This window comes from Panthera leo, chromosome A2 (assembly GCF_018350215.1).
Source record: "Panthera leo isolate Ple1 chromosome A2, P.leo_Ple1_pat1.1, whole genome shotgun sequence".
Lineage (NCBI taxonomy): Eukaryota > Metazoa > Chordata > Mammalia > Carnivora > Felidae > Panthera > Panthera leo.
In genome coordinates, this window is record NC_056680.1 from 7,702,765 (window position 1) to 7,721,368 (window position 18,604).

The 18,604-nt window shown below is 52.4% G+C and overlaps 1 protein-coding gene and 1 long non-coding RNA gene across 2 annotated transcripts; one reads left to right on the plus strand and one right to left on the minus strand.

Annotated features, from left to right (window-relative positions):
* Positions 1-3,494: 3,494 nt before the first annotated feature.
* On the minus strand, positions 3,495-4,289 carry LOC122213948. Its single transcript, XR_006199709.1, has 2 exons — positions 4,187-4,289; positions 3,495-4,013 (listed from the first exon to the last, which is right to left on the minus strand). It is a non-coding gene; the product is annotated as an uncharacterized LOC122213948 (long non-coding RNA).
* Positions 4,290-4,563: 274 nt separating this feature from the next.
* MRPL4 (mitochondrial ribosomal protein L4) lies at positions 4,564-11,642 on the plus strand. Its single transcript, XM_042928383.1, has 9 exons — positions 4,564-4,883; positions 4,969-5,035; positions 5,122-5,272; positions 7,192-7,243; positions 8,182-8,299; positions 9,175-9,281; positions 9,379-9,488; positions 9,567-9,643; positions 10,780-11,642. The coding sequence occupies exons 1-9, from the start codon at positions 4,827-4,829 to the stop codon at positions 10,923-10,925; spliced, it is 885 nt and encodes a 294-aa protein (XP_042784317.1). The 5' UTR covers positions 4,564-4,826; the 3' UTR covers positions 10,926-11,642.
* Positions 11,643-18,604: the final 6,962 nt, after the last annotated feature.

Consider the following 18,604-nt stretch of genomic DNA (forward strand, 5'->3'; position numbering starts at 1 on the left):
AGTCGGACCTGGGCCCGACTCTTGGTTTTGGCTCAGGTCACTATCTCGTGATTGGTGAGTTCAAGCCCCACATCGGGCTCTGCGCTGACAGTAGGGAGCCTGTTTGGGATTCTCTCTCTTCCTCTCTCTCTCTGCCCCTCCCCCACTCCTCTTTCCGTCTCTCAAAATAAATAAATAAACTTCAAAAAAGGGGGGGGGCACAGTGGAAACAGTTCTGTATGTGGATTATGGTAGTGGTTGTGTGACTATATATGTTTGTGGGAGCTTGAAGAACTGTACACATAAATTGTACCTTAAAACAAAACACGAATGCCTCACGGCTGCCTTACATCAGTCAGGGTCTACACAGGAAACTAGAAATATCTCAGACAGAGGGGATTTAGCACAGGGCTTGGTTACATAGATGAGATACCGAAGTTGGGGAAAGGGTTAGACTATTTAGAAATTAGCAGGTAGGGAGGCCATGTCCAGTGGGAGAAGCCACCAGAGCAGATGGGGAGAATTACCCTGTCCCCCTGCCCCCGTCCTCCCGCCCTCCGATCTCCCCTCAGTGCCTGCCGTTGGCTAAATCTGAGCAGAAGCCACTGGGCTAGGAGATGGCGTATGCGAGGGGCAGCCCTGAGCCATGGGGCCCAGCAGAGCAGGGAACGGATGATCTGAGGGCACACAGGCCTACGGCTCACACAAATCATGTGAGGAAGAGTAATTATAGTCCCATTTTACAGAGGAGGAAACTGAGGCCTGGAGAGTGCAGGTGCCCTGCCCAGGGGTTCAAGCCCCTTTTTTTCTGCTCTACTTCCCATCTGGATCCAACTGAAGGGAACCGAAGGCAATGGAAATGTCTATGCAAATCAGGCCCATCCCCAGGGGCTGGTGGGGCGTGCTGCGAGGGGAGACTCCCTCTGCTCCTCGTGGTGCTTGGCGATTACCCACAAACTGAGCTGCAAACGAACACACAGCAGATGTTCTGGCAGTGATGAGGGAGCAGCTCTCCCCAGGAGGTCAGGCCCCGTCATCAAGCCTGCACCCATGCCCTGCACCTCCTATCTGACAGCTGCCCCCAATATTCCATCCTCGACCTCCGGCCGTTGTGAAAAGTCCTGCACAGTCCTGGGGGACTAGGAACGGCCAGATGTTTGGGGGAGGGGGGTCCTCCAGCTTCCGGTGTAGGCTCCCTAAATTGCTATCATGCCCACGGCCAGCAGAGATCCTCTCTGGGCTGCAAGGCTGACATCTGCCACACGCCACTGGGGACAGAGGTCACCTGCAATTGAGCCTTTGATCCACAGGAGTGGGCTAGAAACATCAACCTTTGACCTCCACCCAGGTTTGGGCCAAAATGGTCAAACTTTGAGCCTTGCAGTATGCAGGTCTCAAGGTCATTACCTCTCTTTCATTAAGGCTCACAATCAATAGGCTGGTGGGGGATTCCTGTGCAAACTTCTTTCTCTACACCACGTTGGTTCCATCCGTTACTATGTACTGAGAATATACCGGGTGCTTGGCACCCTTCTTGGCAATGAGGCCCAGCAGTGAAAGAAATAAAGACCTGGTCCTCCAGGAGCTGACGTTCTAGTGTTGGGGCGGAGTGGGGGAGAGGCAAAAATCAAGACAAAGAAGAACATGATATGATCTGTTAGAATGTGGAAGATATTCTGTGTCTCCTTCTCTCTCTGCCCCTCCCCCGTTCATGCTCTGTCTCTCTCTGTCCCAAAAATAAATAAAAAAACGTTGAAAAAAAAAATTAAAAAAAAAAAAAAAAGAATGTGGAAGATATACAAGAAACAATAATTTTGGGAAGGCATATGAGGAATGTGGGGTAGGAAGGGAACAGTGACTTTAGACCCAATGTCACCTGAGAAGGTGGTATTTGAGTCAAGATGTGAAGGAGGTGAGGGAGATCATGTAGATATTTAAGGAAGAGAGGTCCAAGGAGAGGGAAGCAGCAGTGCAAGGGCCCTGAGGCTGGCATCAGGTTGACAGGTTCTGGTGAGAAGATCATTGCGGCCTAAACCACAGAGTAATAAAGGGTGAAGGTAGAAGGAAGGGAGGACAGGACCTGTAAGGCCTTGTGGGCTGCAGCGAGGAGTTTGGCTTTTGCTCAAAGTGAAATGAGAGGCCTGGAGAGAGGGTTCTGAGCAGAGGAGGGACGTTTGATGCAGGAGTTTCCAGCCTCCTTCTGTGGTGGGAAAAAGACTGTGGGGAGTAGGGAGGGAAGGAAAGAGAACTCTGATCCTTCGCACAGCTCTGTAGAGAAGGGTTTGTGTATACCCCACGTATAAGAATGAGGAGACCAAACTCTGAAAGAGCTAACCAGTTGCCCAGGGACACCCAGCCAACGAGCGACACCCCCTAAATTTGAACCTGTGTCTATGTGACTACAGTGTCATTGGGTAAATGATCTTTTTTTTTTTTTTTCTTGTACCTTATGTGCCTGTGGCATTGGGGGAATGGAGATCTTGAGACCCAGGAGACAAAGGGAGGGCTTTCTCTGTTTCTGGTAAGACCCCTGCAGCAGGATGATTAGGAAAGGAATCCACTCAAGAAACACGTCCTGAACCCCTACTGTGTTACAGAGCAAAATTTCTGTCCTGGGGGTTTATATTCTAATGGAGGACACAGAGAAAAAGCATGAAAACCCAGGAAATTACAGAGGATGTTAGAAGATAAATACCGGTGGGGAAAAAATAAGACAGGATAAGGGCCAGGAGTGGGGGTTACAGTTTTGAATAGGGTGTTCAGGACAGGCTTCTTGGAGGAGGTGACGTGTGAGCAAAGAATTGAAGGAGGTGAGAGATAGAGCCATGTGGAGCCCTGGGAAAAGTATGTTCCAGGATGAAGGAACAGTGTGAAGGCCCCGCAGTGGGTTCAACTTGAAGGAGTTGCCATCAGGAAGGTCCAGCCGGCCGCCTCTGAGCCCTGCCACTCTCTCCCCACTCCTGGCCTTTGGAATCCTGTTTTTTTCAGTCTGGAACACCTTTTCTCCTCTGGATGAACTCCTGATGGACCCTCAAACCTTAGCTCTCAGGTTACAGCTTTAGGGAATTCACCTCTGAGATCCCTGCCCCCAGGGGTGAGGAGTTCTTCCTCTGGGCTTCCACAGACCCTGTAGATTTTCCTTCCCCTGTTTCGATTCTTCAGCCTTCTGCACTGCATTGTATCTTAATGTCTGCTGGATTTACCTACACAGTACACAGTAGGTGCCTAATAAATCATTAAGCAACTAAGTACTGTTCCATCGTTTGCTACGTGAAACCCAAACTTCCTGGCAGAGGAGAGACTTGTAAATCTGCCTTTGAAATCATAAACTGGTTCTGGGAGGAGACACATAGCTGTAGTAGCGGCTTTTGGGAGAGAACAGGGAGGGGCAGAGGTCAGAGATTGGAGGAGACATTTCATTCTAGTTATACTCTTGTAATTGTTCACATTTTCTTTACCCGGTGTGTGAGTCACCTACACAAACATAAAATGAATGAATAAAATTCTACAACATGAAGGATTTAAAGACCTTTTTCAATTACAAGGTGGGTGGAGCTTTAAATTCACATCCACAATTATTCTAGCAGGGATAAAGTACACAATGAAATACATTGTAAATTTTTGTTGCTATTACACAAAAATATCTATGATACATATCAGATGCAAAAAAAAAAAAAAGCGCCCACATCTTTAGCACAGCATTCAAGTCTTCCGGGGTCCCCCTCATCCCTGCCTTGGCTCTTGCCTTGTTTTGATGACAAAACCTACCTTCAATAACAATAATAATACCCCTTTAGGTGTTCACTTTGTGCAAGGCATGGAGGGCTTGGCCTTCAACATTTCATTGAAGTCTCACGACCTCTCCATTTTCCAGATGACGAAACTGAGGTTGGCTCCCAGACCACGTTCTAGGCCACTGAGCTCCCCTCCTGGTCCAGGGCACCCTGGCAGCCGGGTGTTCAGACTTGGCGAGGCAGCGAAGCGAGGGGTTCGTGACGCCCTCTGGAGGTCGCGCGGGGAAAGTGGCCAAGAACCTAAAAATGAACATTTGCGTTTCGGTTGTAAGGATGCTCAACGAGGGAGGGAATCCAGGATCTGCGGACTCCCCAGTTCGCTCTGTTTTCGGAGAGCGGTCTGACAGTGGACCGCACCCTGGCCTAGGAGGCGGAGAAGACAGACCTAATCTTTGGTTTGAGAGGGAACATACCCCTGCTCTGGGGGATCTGAGAGGAGAGGCACGGTCCCACAGGCTCAGTCCTAACAGCTTTCTGTGGGAGATAAGGCCCTGCACTTAAACACACAAAAAAGCACGTTATCGGAAACCCCAAAACCACCTCAGAAATTCTAGGAAGATACATGGGACGCGGAGGGGCATGGAGGGCGTGACCGACACCAAAAGGGTACCGGTTATTGGTCATGTTCTCTTAAAGCCTGCCCCAGAACCGCCCAGCCATAGGCGGGGCCACTTTGCCAGGCTTAACGTTCATTGGCTGAACGAGGAGGGAGCCTTTCGGCGCGGAGGTCTCATTGGCTGGATTCCTGCTCTTAGGGGGCGGGACGCCAAAGAGCTGGGCGTGTGCAGGGGGCGCGGCTATTTGCTGCAAGTCGCGTTTCAAGGGGTCGCAGAGGGTTCTTTAGGCCAGGCGTGAAAGTTGGGGCTTGGGGATTAGTCTTGGGGCGGAGATGGAGATACTCCGGGCCAGGCCCCGCCGTCTTCGCTCTTGCACACTCAGCTTTCCAGCGCCCAGCCGAGCGAGGTGGGCGGTGTCGCGGGCGTGATGTCATCGCCAGGCGTCGCGCACACCCAGAAGGAGCCGTGACCTCTCCGCGTGGGGAGCTGCGGGACAATGCTGCAGCTAGTGCGGGCCGGGGCGCGGGCCTGGCTTCGGCCCACCGGCTGCCGGGTGAGGCCCGAGACTGGGGACGGGATGGGAGGACAAAGGTTGGAGGTTCCGGGCGTCGTCGTTCACTTTCGTGCACGGTTTACAGGGCCTGAACGCGCTGGCGGAAGAGGCAGTGCACCCGGTGGCGAAGCCAGAGGCAGTAGTTAGCGCGGGTGAGGTTGTCAGGGTCGCCCTAGGAGGGGCGGCGACCGGGAGCCCTGACGCTCGGTCCTGACCCTTGACCTCCCAATCGCTTCAGGTCCCCAGACGCCTGTGCTGCGCAGGTGCGAGCTCCCGGTCCCCGCGACCCGGCGTCCGGTGCAGGCCTGGGTGGAGTCCCTGCGGGGCTACCAGCAGGAGCGTGTGGGTCTGGCCGAACTGCACCCCGACGTTTTCTCCACGGCGCCCAGGTGAGTGAGCGAAATGGTGAACTGAGTGCCAGAGGGATGAGACGCGGGGCTTTAGGAATCAGGATGATCTGGGCTCGAGCCTCGGTTTTTCCACCTGCCAAAGGGGGATATGATGATTTTCCCAGCTACAGAGTTGTGTGAGGTTGAGATCTAAGAGGTAACATCCCCGAGGAGTTAAGTGACTGAGTTCAAATCCTGCCTTCCCCTTTTATGCTTCAGTGTCCCCATTTTGTGAAACCTCAAGAGTTTACTGTGATGATGAAGCGAGTTAATTCTGGCACAGCAGAAGTTCTATAGATACATTGATTATCGTTGCTGTTAATTGAGTTTTGTAAAAACGAGCATGACGATGGTTAAGCCCTTTCTATGTGCCTGGAATAGCCTATTTGCAGTTTGGTTAAGCAGACCATCATAGCAACCCTAGGTTCAGTTATTCCTGCTTTGTAGATAAGAAAACTGAGAACACAGACAGGTTAAGAAATTTGCTTGGCGTCACACAGCTTGTAACATTTAGAGCCAGGATCTCAACCGTGTGTGGACCGACTCCTTGGGCTGGGTTACGGCTTGCCAAAGCATAGGATACCTCTGAAGTGCATCATATCTGCCACATAATAAGTGCTGTTTATTTATTACTATTACTGGTATTGGTATGGTTTGCCCCCTACTTTTCCAGAGTCTCAAAGTCTCCATCTAGTAGAGGGTGACAAAATTAAATTTAAAACAACATGGGGCACTTGGGTGGCTCAGTTGGTGAAGCACCCAACTCTTGATCTCCGCTCAGGTCATGATCCTGTGGTTCGTGAGTATGAGCCCTGAGTTGGGCTCTGCGCTGAGAGGGCAGAGCCTGCTTGGGATACTCACTCACTCTCTCCCTCTCCCTCTCCACCCCCCCCCCCCCCCCCCCCGTGCGCTCTCTCAAAATAAATAAATTTAAAGAAATTAAAAACAACATATTTTGCTTATTCTATAAATACTTAGGAAGGATCTGCTATGTGCCAGATTCCATTCTAGGTGTTGGGAATACAGCAGTGAATGAGCGCCAAGGTTGCCAATGTTGTTTACAGTCTAGAGCAGGGGTCAGCAAACTTCTCCCGTGAAGGGCCAGATAGGAAAATATTTTAGGCTTTGTAGGCTATAACGTCCCCATGGCAACCACTCATCTCTGCGGTGGAGCGCAAGAGCAGCCACAGACAGTTTGTAAGCAAAAGCGGAGTTGTGTTCCAGTAAAACATATTGACAGGAACAGGCAGCAGGCCAGATTTGGCCTACTAGCCATAGTTTGCCAACCCCTGGCAGACTACGCTGGCAGTCGTGTCCGATGTAGCCACGTAACGTCAATCACACGTATAACTTAAATTTTGCTAGTAGCCACGTTTAAAAAAAAAAAAAAAAAGGAAGAAACAAGGATTTATTTTCTTTAGCCTGCTGCGTCTACAATATTGTCATTTCAACACGTGGCACTGGCCACACTTCAGGGGTGTGATGACCACGCCTGTGACCAGTGTCTACTGAATGGGGTCACAGGGCTAGAGAGGCAAAGCAGCCCATAAAGAGGGTGGCAATGAGTAAGTTGGAAGCCTAGGAAGAGAGTAAGGTACTGGGAGAGGCAGGAAGAGATGGCCCTCTTTCTAGCAAGGAGGCTCCTCTCAGAGATGTTGTTTGGGGCCGAGAAGGGACCAGCCAGGGGAAGAGCGTTTCAGGCAGAGGGAACAGTGAGCGCAAAGGCATGGAGGCTGGACCCCATCTCACAGAATGGAGACGGAGCGGGCCTGGAGGTGGTGCGAGATGGGGCAGAGGGGGCGGGGGGCGGATCACACAGGGCCCTGGCACTGGAAGGGAGGAGCCCCTGTTTGCATCTCGTGAGGTGGCGAGGACATCAGTTGGAGGGGGGCCTTTCACATCCTGTTCGTTCTCCACAGGATGGATATCTTGCACCAGGTTGCCATCTGGCAGAAGAACTTCAAGAGAATTGTGAGTCCCCGGGTGGGGTGAGGCTGGGGGAGGGAGGCCGAGGGAAGCTCCTGGACTGCTAGGCTCAGGCCTTCTCTTCTCTCCTGAACCATTCACCGATGGGTTACTTGCCAGGTGTTTTCTGAACACCCATTGTGCATTAGATGAGACACTGTGCTGGTGGACAAGACAGGCACGATCTCTATCGCGAAACTCGTAGTCTGGTCGGAGAGGTGAACTTGAGTCGAGTAGTCATGCCTGTAAATACATGATTAGGGAAGACGTCCCAGAGGAAGAGACATTTAACCTCGGGTGCGTAGTAGGTGTTAAGTAGGTAAAGGGGGGCAGTGGCGCTAACGGGAGCGGCACATGCAAAAGTCCTGCGGCAGGGACAGAAGGCAGCCTCGTGTGGTCACAGAGGTCAGCAGGAGCAATGGTGAATAATTTGGAGTTTTTGCCAAGTGCATTGAAGAAGCCTTATCAATGAGGATCTCTTTGTTTCCCTTCTGCTTATCTCAGAAATCTAGTGAGTCCTTCTCCCTGGTCCACCCTGGTCCTAGAAATGAGGTCTTCAGCCTGGCATTGGAAATCCCTCACCCCATACCTCTCCCTGATTTTCTCGAGCCTGTGCACACACCTTTCCCTATGCCACACCTTCCTTTCAGTTGCCACCACATTGAAATCATTCAAAAACTACTGAGCGCCTGCTGTGTGCCAGGCAGCAGAGAGGCTGCTGACATTCTGGAGTGGATGAGGGAACTCTTGATTTCTTTATCCTTCACTCCCTCCCGAAGTGCTGTGTGCTTGTCCCGGCCCCCTAATCTCTGTGCCTCCTGCCGGGCTCCCCAGCGGCAGCCCCAGTCTGCCCGGCTCGCTGCTGTATTCCCAGGCCTGGTGCCTTTAAGCCGCGCCAGTGTCTGCCTCGGGAACCTGACCCTCTCCTCCCTTTGTGCCCACAGAGCTACGCCAAGACCAAGACTAGGGCCGAGGTGAAGGGTGGGGGCCGGAAGCCCTGGCCACAGAAGGGCAGTGGGCGTTCTAGGCATGGCAGCATCCGCTCCCCGATCTGGCGAGGAGGTGAGCGGGGCAGGGAGGGGAGGGGCCCTGGGTGATTCTGCGCACACATCTGGGGTGATATCTCATCAGTCCCATTCCTTCTACCTGGGCAGGGGCAGCAGGACTCAGGCCCACGGACTTCACTGCCCATGTGCGGATCAGAGACCTGAGAGTCCACCTTCCCAGCCCTCCCCAGCTCTGGCCTTAGCGTCTCTCATCAGACTATGGCCACAGCCCCTTTTGGCCCTAACTCCCGTCTCACTTCTCGTGGCCCACACAGCACCCAGGGTGCTCTTCCCAAACCTCCCAGTCCCTGTAGCCTTTGTGGGAAGTCTGAGCTCCCTACCTTGGCATTCCAGGCACGGGTGCCTGCAGACCCCCCCTTGTCCCTCCACATCCTCTCTGACCAGACACAGCTGATTCCGTGTCCTCTCTCACCTCCCGTGGCCAATGCCTCTCATCCTTATGATGTGTTTGGGCTGTGCCTCCCCCAGGAAGCCCTCCCTGACCTCCTTTGGGCCCCCGACCCCCAGCAACTCCTCATGCTGCTCCGAAAAGAGAGCCCCGATTCCCTCTGCCGTTGAGCCTGTGTCTGAATATGAATGACACGAGGGCAGGGCTCCTGTCCATCTTGTTCCCTGCCGCACTCCCAGGGCCCGGAAGAGGATCCTCACTCAGGGTTTGACAGCTGAGGAAATCGAGGCCCAGTGAGGCACAGTCACCTGTCCCAGGTGATCCTCAATCCAACATCCCCTCCCCATCTCTACCCGAGGCCCTGTCCTCTTTGCCGGTTCCGTTTGCCTGCGGGCAGCCTCCCTACACCAGCCACCGTGACCGATTTCTGCCCCCAAGCCCAGTGGGGGTCCTCACCTGTTCGCACACCTCTGTCTCTGCAGGAGGCATTGCCCACGGCCCCCGGGGCCCCACGAGCTACTACTACATGCTGCCCATGAAAGTGCGGGTGCAGGGCCTCAAGGTGGCTCTGACTGTCAAGCTGGCCCAGGTACAGGCCCGATCCCGCCAGGGGCCGCGGGGATCCTAGGGTGTGGGCTGTGGGGGCTGAGGCGTGGGGGGCTCAGACTGTCCTTTCTCCCTAACAGGATTACCTGCACATCGTGGACTCCTTGGAGCTGCCCACCTCAGACCCCCAGTACCTGACAGAGCTGGCCCGCTACCGCCACTGGGGGGACTCCGTGCTCCTGGTGGACGTGTGAGGGTGCGGGGAGAGCGGGGGTGGGGGTGCTGGGTGCTGTCCTCTGCCGCGCTCACCTTCTGGCCTCCGTTTCAGAGCACACGAGGACATGCCTCAGAACGCCGTGGCCGCCACCTCCGGGCTCAAGACCTTCAACCTGATCCCGGCCGTCGGTGAGCAGAGGGCCCTGGTTCTCCCCCCTAGGCCCCCAAGAGTCCACGGGCCAGTTCAAGTTCTATACCTGCCACTCACTCAGCAGCTGAGTGGCCTTGGGCAGTGGCCACCCTCCCCCAGCCAGCCCTCAGCTTGCCCAAACGGAGCATCGGGAAAATGGCATCCTTAAGGAAAGGCTCTGAGGTTGCGTCTGTCCCGGCTCGGGCCTCAGTGCTCGGCACAGAGTAAGCGTGAGGGCTGCCGGCTCTGCTCATCTGGCTCCTTAGTCAGAGAGGCTGAGAGGTGGGATCCATCCCACCCGTCACTACCTTGACTCGGCCCCGAGAGCTCTCTCTTGGTGTCCTGATTGAGGTCTGGCTGCCTCCCCTACAGCTGCTTCCGGGGTCGGGGGTGGGGGTCTCATAGGCACCTTGGCACGAGAACTCCTTCCTTCCTGTGGCTCAGGCCACAGAGCATGCCGTCACCCTCTGCTCCCGTCCCTGCTACCTCCCCCTGTCAGCTCTGAGTTTAAACATATCCAGAATTCGACCACTTCTTTCCACCCAGCACCCCCATCTCCCTCCTGGACCGGCGGGGTCACCTCTGCCCTGGTCCCGGGTTCCTGCTCCGTTCCGCACTCTGTTCTCCCCTGCGGCCACCAGAGGGCGCCCGTGCGACCTGAGTCCAGCTCCTCCCGCCTCTGCCCCCAGCCCTCTCCCGGTCCCACCTCCCTCTGGGTCAAAGCTTAAGTTCTTCCCGAGGCCCACAGGATCCTGCACGACTTGCCCCATCCTCTCCCTGCCCTGGCCATCCCCCCCCCACCCCCTCCACCTCCCGACTAACCGCGGGCGCACAGGCCTCCCGCAGTACATTGTTTACACATCTGCTGTGGTTATGGTCAGTGCCTCCCAGCACGAGGTGGGAATCACAGCCCGAGCGCAGGGCAGGGCCAGGCACGCGGGAGGCTCTCGATGACAAGTTGGGCTGAGGACAGTCCCTTGCCCGGGGTCTAGCCATCAGTGAGCAGCTAGACTGCAAGATTCGTGACCCCACGCCAGACCATGGTGCCTCTGTAGTAGGGGAATACGGGAGGGAAAGGGGCCCCAGTGCGGTAGGGCAGCCCAGCCTCGACTGCACCTCTCCCCCTGCCGCCCAGGCCTGAACGTGCACAGCATGCTCAAACACCAGACGGTGGTCCTGACCCTGCAGACGGTCGCCTTCCTGGAGGAGAAGCTGCTCTGGCATGACTCCCGCTACACGCCCCTCTACCCCTTCCGCCTGCCCTACCGGGACTTCCCCTGAGCCGTGACCCCGTGCACCTCAGGGCCCATCGGCCGCCCTCTCCCTGGACCGCTCCACGCGGGCGCCTGCTCTGAGCCGGGCCGAGCCGCCGGCGGGCCTGGGAGCCTTGTGCCCACCTCGTGAGGGCAGAGCCGCACCGCCCCAACCCCCCCATCCCAGTAGGAAGCTGAAGGCCACACAGAGTGGCTGAGCGGTGTCACTACCAGGAAGAGGCGACTCGGCAGAGAGCCTGACTGAACTTTGGCCCCCATTTTCTCTTTCATTTTTAAGGACAATTTTATTTTTTAATCAAAGGAGAGAAACAGAACAGCGCATTGTCATTTTGTAAATAACTCCACATGGCAAGTCAAGCTCTTTCCGGAGTGCTAGGCGCTGCTGGGTACCTCTCCCGGGGACAACCTCAGGGCTGTCGATAGTAACACAGTCAACTTTCCCAGGGCGACTCAGACTCGAGGAACCAGGGGCACTGCTGTCATTAGGAGCCTGCTCCTGGTGCGTCCCCATTCCCAAGCACTGGCACCAAGAATTCGCGTCCCTGATGGGGTTTGTGGTGCCATTGGTCATGGTCCTTCATGCCAAGCAGTGGGTTTGAGTCTAAAAACTGGATCTAAAAATGGGAAGTGCAGACCTGAGCTGTCGTCATAATGATTTCCCCTAAGCAGAGTCTGAATCCATGTGGTCTATAAATGAGTGAATAAACACGTTTTTTTAAAAACACCAAACCAGTATCCTAATGCTTTTTTCTCTTCTATTTAAAAAAAAATTTTTTTTTAAGTTTTATTTCCTTATTTTGAGAGAGAAACCACGAGCAGGGAAGGGGCAGAGAGAGAGAATCTGAAGCAGGCTCCACACTCCGCGTACAGCCCAGTGCGGGACTCGAACCCACAAACCACGAGATCGTGACCTGAGCAGTAACCAGGAGTCAAACACTTAACCAACTGAGCCATCCAGGCACCCACCCCCCCCTTTTTTTTAATGTTTACTTATTGTCATGAGAGAGTGCGCAAGCAGGTAAGGGGCAGAGAAAGAGAGACACAGAATCCGAAGCAGCCTCCGGGCTCCAAGCTGTCAGCACAGAGCCCAACGCGGGGCTCGAGCCCACGAACGGTAAGATCATGACCTGAGTTGGACAGTTAACAGACTGAGCCACCCAGGCGCCCCGCCCCCCAAACCAGTATCCTAACTCTTGAGTCTGCTGTTTGCTCCCCTAGTTAATCTTTAAAAACCATCCTAACACAGACTGCGATGTGGTCAATCTCTTTAAAGTTCTCCAGAACTGCCACCTGTGGATGTAGGCCCGGCCAGGCCAGGTGGCCGCAGTGACCGCCCACGGGCTGGGCTGCCCCTGGCCAAAAACATCTCTGGAATGCCTCTCTAGGGAGTGCCTTCAGAGCTCATAACACATTCTTTGAAAATCCTCTGCGGATACAAACTTTGATCCCTTAAAGCACCAGATTTGACTAAGTAAAAAAGCCACTTGGAGCCAGTAGTAAGAAGGGGTGCAGAGGGCGGGTGGGAAAACATGGCTTGGGCCAAAGCCAAACTGTTAACCTACCTCTCCCTGCGCGTCTGGCCGGCCACGCGGGGACACGAGGCTTCGAGTAAGACCCAGCTGTTCTGACGGTGCTCAGACTACTCTCGATCTTTCTAGCTACAAGTAAGGCTGTGGAGTTATCTACCTTACAGCGGTCAGGCAACAGCAAGGCCAACCTCTGCCCACATAGACTGTGAAAAGAAGGGTCAGAACCTGTCCCGCCATACCGGAGACCCCAGCCAGACCAAGGATGGAAAAAGGCATTAGGAAAACGACCTGATTGGGGCGCCTGGGCTCTGTGCTGACAGCTCAGAGCCTGGAGCCTGGAGCCTGTTTCGGATTCTGTGTCTCCCTCTCGCTCTCTCTGCCCCTTCCCTGCTCGTGCTCTGTCTCTCTCGCGAAACTAAACATTAAAAAAAGGAAAAAAAAAAAAAAAAAACACAGAAAATCCGATAACTAAAATGCACTTTCCAATAATCAGGAGGCAGTATGAATACGTACACATTAGTTTTCCAGCGCTGTCTTAACCAAGTACCACAGCCTGGGGGAGGTGAAACAACAGAAATGTACTGTCTCGTGGTTCTAGAAGCTAGGAATCTAAGATCAAGGTGTCAGCAGGGTTGATTCCTTCTGAGGCTGTGAGGGAGAGTCTGTCCCAACCTCTTCCTTCCCCTGGCTTCTGGGCATCTGCTGGCAAACCTCGACGTTACATGGCTGGTAGTCATTCCAAGGTCTGCCCTCATCTTCGAATGGCAATGTCTCTGTGTATGTGTCCAGGTTTCTCCCTTTTAGTTTATTTATTTTGTTTATGTATTTATATGGGGGGGGGGGGGACAGAGAGAGAGGGAGAGAGAATCCCAAGCAGGCTTTGCACTGTCAGTGTGGACCCCGACGTGGGGCTCGAATTCATGAACCGTGAGATCACGACTTGAGCCAAAGCCAAGAGTCAGACACTTAACTGAGACACTCAGGTGCCCCTGGGCACCATCCCCCCTCCCCCGTTTTTTTAATGTTTACTTAATGTGCACGAGCAGGGGAGGGTGGATCCAAAGCTCAGTGCTGACATCAGAGAGCCCAGTGTGGGGCTCGAACCCTTGAACTGTGAATTCACGACCTGAGCTGAAGTCGGATGCTCAACCGACTGAGCCACCCAGGCGCCTTAGATTCCCCCCTTTTATAAGGACGCCAGTCATGTTGAGTCCGTTCCGCCACCCCCCACCCCAACCTCATCTTAATCATTCCCAGATACTGAGGATTAGTGCTTTTTTTTTTTCTTCTTCCTTGCAGGAAGGAGAGACAGTTGGACCCATGATTGCCTGTGTTTGAAATTCTCTATAATAAGCCTTTCTGAAAAGAGAGAGACGGGGGCGCCTGGGTGACTCAGTCATTTGAACCTCCAACTCTTGATTTTGGCTCAGGTCACGATCCCAGCGTTGTGGGATCGAGCCCTACATGGGGCTCTGTACTGACAGCACAGAACCTGCTTAGGATTCTTTCTCTCCCTTTCTCTCTCTGCCCCTCCCCTGCTCTCTCTCTCTCAAAAATAAATAAAACTAATAAACATTAAAAGAGAGAGAGAGATGGGGGCGCCTGGGGGGCTCACTTGGTTAAGCGTCCCAACTTCAGCTCAGGTCATGAGCTACACGTTCATGAGTTCAAGCCCTGTGTCGGGCTCTTGCTGTCAGCGTGAAGTCCCACTTTAGATCCTCTGTCTTCCTCCCTCTGCCCCTCCCCAGCTCACACACACATGCATGCTCTCTCTCAAAAATAAACATAAGAGGAAGAAAGAAAGAAAAGAAAAGAAAAGAAAAGAAAAGAAAGGAAGGAAGGAAGGAAGGAAGGAAGGAAGGAAGAAGGAAGGAAGGAAGGAAAGAAAGAAAGAAAGAAAGAAAGAAAGAAAGAAAGAAAGAAAGAAAGAAACTGAAAGCAAAATCGAGCCACTGGGGCTGGGATCAGACTCCTCGGAAACACAGGGGCGAAAGGCAGGCAGCTTTGATGGTGGATTTAGGGTGTCTACTTATTGGGGGTCGGCACGGAGGCCCACTGGGTGGGGATGAGGGAAGGGCCACAACCAGACCAAAGATGTCCCCACTCCAGTGAAAGGGTGTCTAGGAAAGAAAGCCTCAGAGCACCTCCTCCCAAACACATACCCACCAATCCACCAGGAGTGGATTAAAGTTAACGCACTGCTGGGTCATCCAAAGAGGGCGAAGCCTCCAGCTGCCATGTCCCCACCCGAGCAGGAGGGATCCAAAGGCTAGTGAGAAGGGGAGAGGCAGACAGAAGAGTCGACGGCAGAGAGACCAGACCCTTTCCCCCCCCCCACCGAGGCCTCCAGCCTGGAGAGGGCTCCCATCCAACGTTGAGCCAAGTTCAGAGATGTGACTATGCCACCGACCTGAGCCTGAGTCCCGGGCAGAATTCTCAGCCAGGGGGTGGGGCAAGGTTCCACCACAGAATAAAGGGGCGAAAGAGGAAGCGAAGTTGTGTTTTGATTGAGATGTCAACAACATGAATTTCTGCCTTACCAGCTAGGGCTGCGAGGACGAAATGTGATGTATCGACCAGATCGGTGGCAACACAGAGGAAATGTGTATTTCTGCCTGGGAAGTTGGAGGCGAGATTCTCAGAGCTGAGTCCTAATGAAACAGACACAGCGACTGCTACTACCCGTTCTGGCTCTGTGCTCGTCAGGTGCTGCATCCACACTGTGTTAGCGGAACCCCATGGCCGCCCTTTGAGGTTCGGGTTACCATCCCATTCTACAGCTGAGGCCATCAAGGCGCAACCAGGGGAAGGGGCTTGCTCAAGGTCACAGCTTATGACAGGGGCTGTCAGCATCCTGACCACAACCCTTGACACCTGCTGTCCCACGCACTCCCCCCAACCGTCAGTGCCGCAGGACCATGGTGGGCTTGTCTGCTGGGCAGGTCAGAAGGACTGGGGACCCACAATGATATATCACTTCCCCCTACCCCTGTTTTATGTAATCATAAAACAGAAAATAGGGGCAAAATACAGGAATCCCTAAAATGCCAGTTTACTGGATGCCAGTGGAGCTTTAAAAAGCCTTCTGTGCCTGGGTGGCTCAGTCAGTTGAGCGTCCCACTTTGGCTCAGGTCACGATCTCGTGGTTTGTGGGTTCAGGCCCCCCGTCGGACTCTGTGCTGCCAGCTCAGAGCCTGGAGCCTGCTTCAGATTCTGTGTCTCCTTCTCTCTCTGCCTCTCCCCCACTTGTGCTCTCTCTCTCTCTCAAAAATAAATAAAATGTAAAAAAAAAAAAAATTAAAAACAGACAATAGTATCGATGAGGATGTGCAGAAAATAGAATTCTAAAAAAATTTTTTTAACGTTTATTTATTTTTGAGAGACAGAGACAGAGAGACAGAGCATGAGCAGGGATGGGGCAGAGAGAGAGGGAGACACAGAATCCGAAGCAGGCTCCGGGCTGTCAGTACAGAGCCCGAAGCAGGGCTCGAACTCACAAACCGCGAGATCATGACCTGAGCCAAAGTCAGACCCTCAACCGTCCGAGCCACCCAGGCGCTCCCCCCCAGCAATTGCACATCTAAGTATATTCCCGAAAGGACTGAAAAAATTTTCATACCAACACTTGCACATGAACGTGCATTGCAGCATGATTCAGGGTAGCCAAAAGGGAGAAACAACCCAAATGTCCATCAGCTGGTGAATGAATAAAGCAAAGGTCCTATCTCCATTCAATGCAATATTATCCAGCCCTAAAAAGAAATTCAGTATAGGGGCGCCTGGGGGGCTCAGTTGGTTGAGTCCGACTCTTAAGTGGGCGTGGAGTCCACTTAATAAAAAAATTTAAATTTAAATTTAAAAAAAGGAAAACGTATTAATACATGCTACAACATGGACGAAACGTTATGCTAAACATCACGAACATTATGCTAAGGGAAAGAGTCCAAACACAAAAGGCCACATAGTGTGTGATTCCACTTATAGGAAATGTCCAGAATGTGCAAGCCCATAGAGACAGCAGATTAGTGGTTGCCAGGGGCTGAGAGGAGAGATGATTGGGAGGTACCAGGTTTTTTGGGATGGTGATGGAAATATTCCAGAATCATATACTGGTTGTACAAGATTGTGAATACACAGGAAAATTTTTAAAGGGCAAAAAGTAAGTTTTGTATTGTGAATTTGTCTCAAATATATATATATATATATATATATATATATATATATATATATATGTATACACACACACACACAGCATATAAATATAAACTGGTATAGCCACTTTGAAAACTAGTATTGTGGGTTTCCCCCAAAATTAAAAATAGTACTACCGGGGTGTCTGGGTGGCTCAGTTGTTCTCGCGTCCGACTTCGGCTCAGGTCATGATCTCATGGTTTGTGGGTGCGAGCCCCGTGTCGGGCTCTGTGCTGACAGCTCAGAGCCTGGAGTCTGCTTCGGATTCTGTGTCTCCCTCTCTCTGCCAGCTCACACTCGCTTTCTCTCTCTCTCTCTCTCTCGAAAATAAATAAATATTAAATTAAAAAAAAATAGTACAACCGTATGATCCACCCATTTTACTTCTGGATATTTATCTGAAGGAAACAAAATCAGTATCTTGAAAAGATATCTACACCCCCATGTTACTGCAGCATTATTTACCATACCCAAGACATGGAAACAACCTAAATGTCCATCAATGTATGAACGGATAAATATAGATAGATATAGGTATATAGATATAGATATATACTATATACATACGCACACACACATAAATACATATACACATATATAATTGACACGTAGTATGCGTGTATATGCGTATACATATAAGTGTAAACACACACATATACACAACGAATACTATTCGTCCATAAAAAGAAGGAAATCTTGCCATTTGCTACGTCACAGATGGACCTTGAGGTCATTACGCTAAGTGAGATAGGTTAGAGAATGACAAATACTGCATGACCTCACTTATATGTGGAATCTTAAAAACAACAACAAAAACAAACCACTTGAGGAGTACCTGTGTGGCTCAGCTGGTTAAGCGTCCCATTTCAGCTCTGGCCAGGATCTCGTGCTTTGTGTGATCCTGCATCGGGCTCTGTTCTCAGTGTGGAGCCTGCCTGGAATTCTTTCTCTACGCCCCGCCCTCTCTCTCAAAATAAATAACTCAACTTTAAAGCAAAACAAAAGAAACACCTGAATTTACATACAGAACAGATTGGTGGTTGCCAGAGGCAGGGGGTGGGGGAAATGGGTGAAGCGGGTCAAAGGGTACAAACTTCCGGTTACAAGGTAAATAGGTCCTGGGATGCGATGGACAGCACGGTGACCAAAAACTGTTTAAATAAGTGAATAGAAATGTACATATGGAGTAATGAAGTATTAGGGAGCTGACATTCCTGGAGGAGCTTAGACCCAGCGAGGCACAGGATTGGCGTAAAAAGTCCGCCCATCTCCAAGGGGTCCCTCAGTGAGACTGAACCACAGTGGCCCCCAAAGGAGGTCTCCATACTAACCCACAGCTTTCCTGGTTGCCTTCCCCGACTCCCCCCAAACCCCCATCCCAGGTATAAACTGCCAGAACACCAAGTTTGGTTCCAGGGGCTGCTTTTGGGGAGAACGTCCACTAAAACAGCCGCTAAGTTGTCAGAGCCTGGATCCAAACCCCAATCTGCTCCTCCTTCTGTCACAACCTTGTGGATGAAATGCTCTGAGAACCTCCAGTAAAAGCGGTGGGAAGGAAATTCTGGGCTAGAGGAACAAAATGTTCAGAATGCTCGGGGACAAAAGAAATTCACTGAAGCAGCCAGGAAGGGCGGGGTGGCCACGCCACAGCTCAGAGTGAAGGGAGAGCAGGGGCCAGGCCACAAAGCGGGACATGAGCCCGCGGCCTCTAGTCTGTAGTGGGTCCACTCACTGGACTGCCCAAGACTGCCTGGCACCCGGGAGGAAGCCTTGCCCTTCCTGGAAACTTCAGCAAAGGGCTGGGGAGCCTCTACTTTTCTTTTCCTAGAGGAAACACAAAGGAAATGTGAGACCAGGAGGTGGACGCTCCTCTCGCTAACCTGGCCCCCATTACCACCCCATCTTCATCTCAGGAAATGGCTCTCCGTCTTCCCAGGGGACCAGGCCAGAACCAAGAAGTCATTCT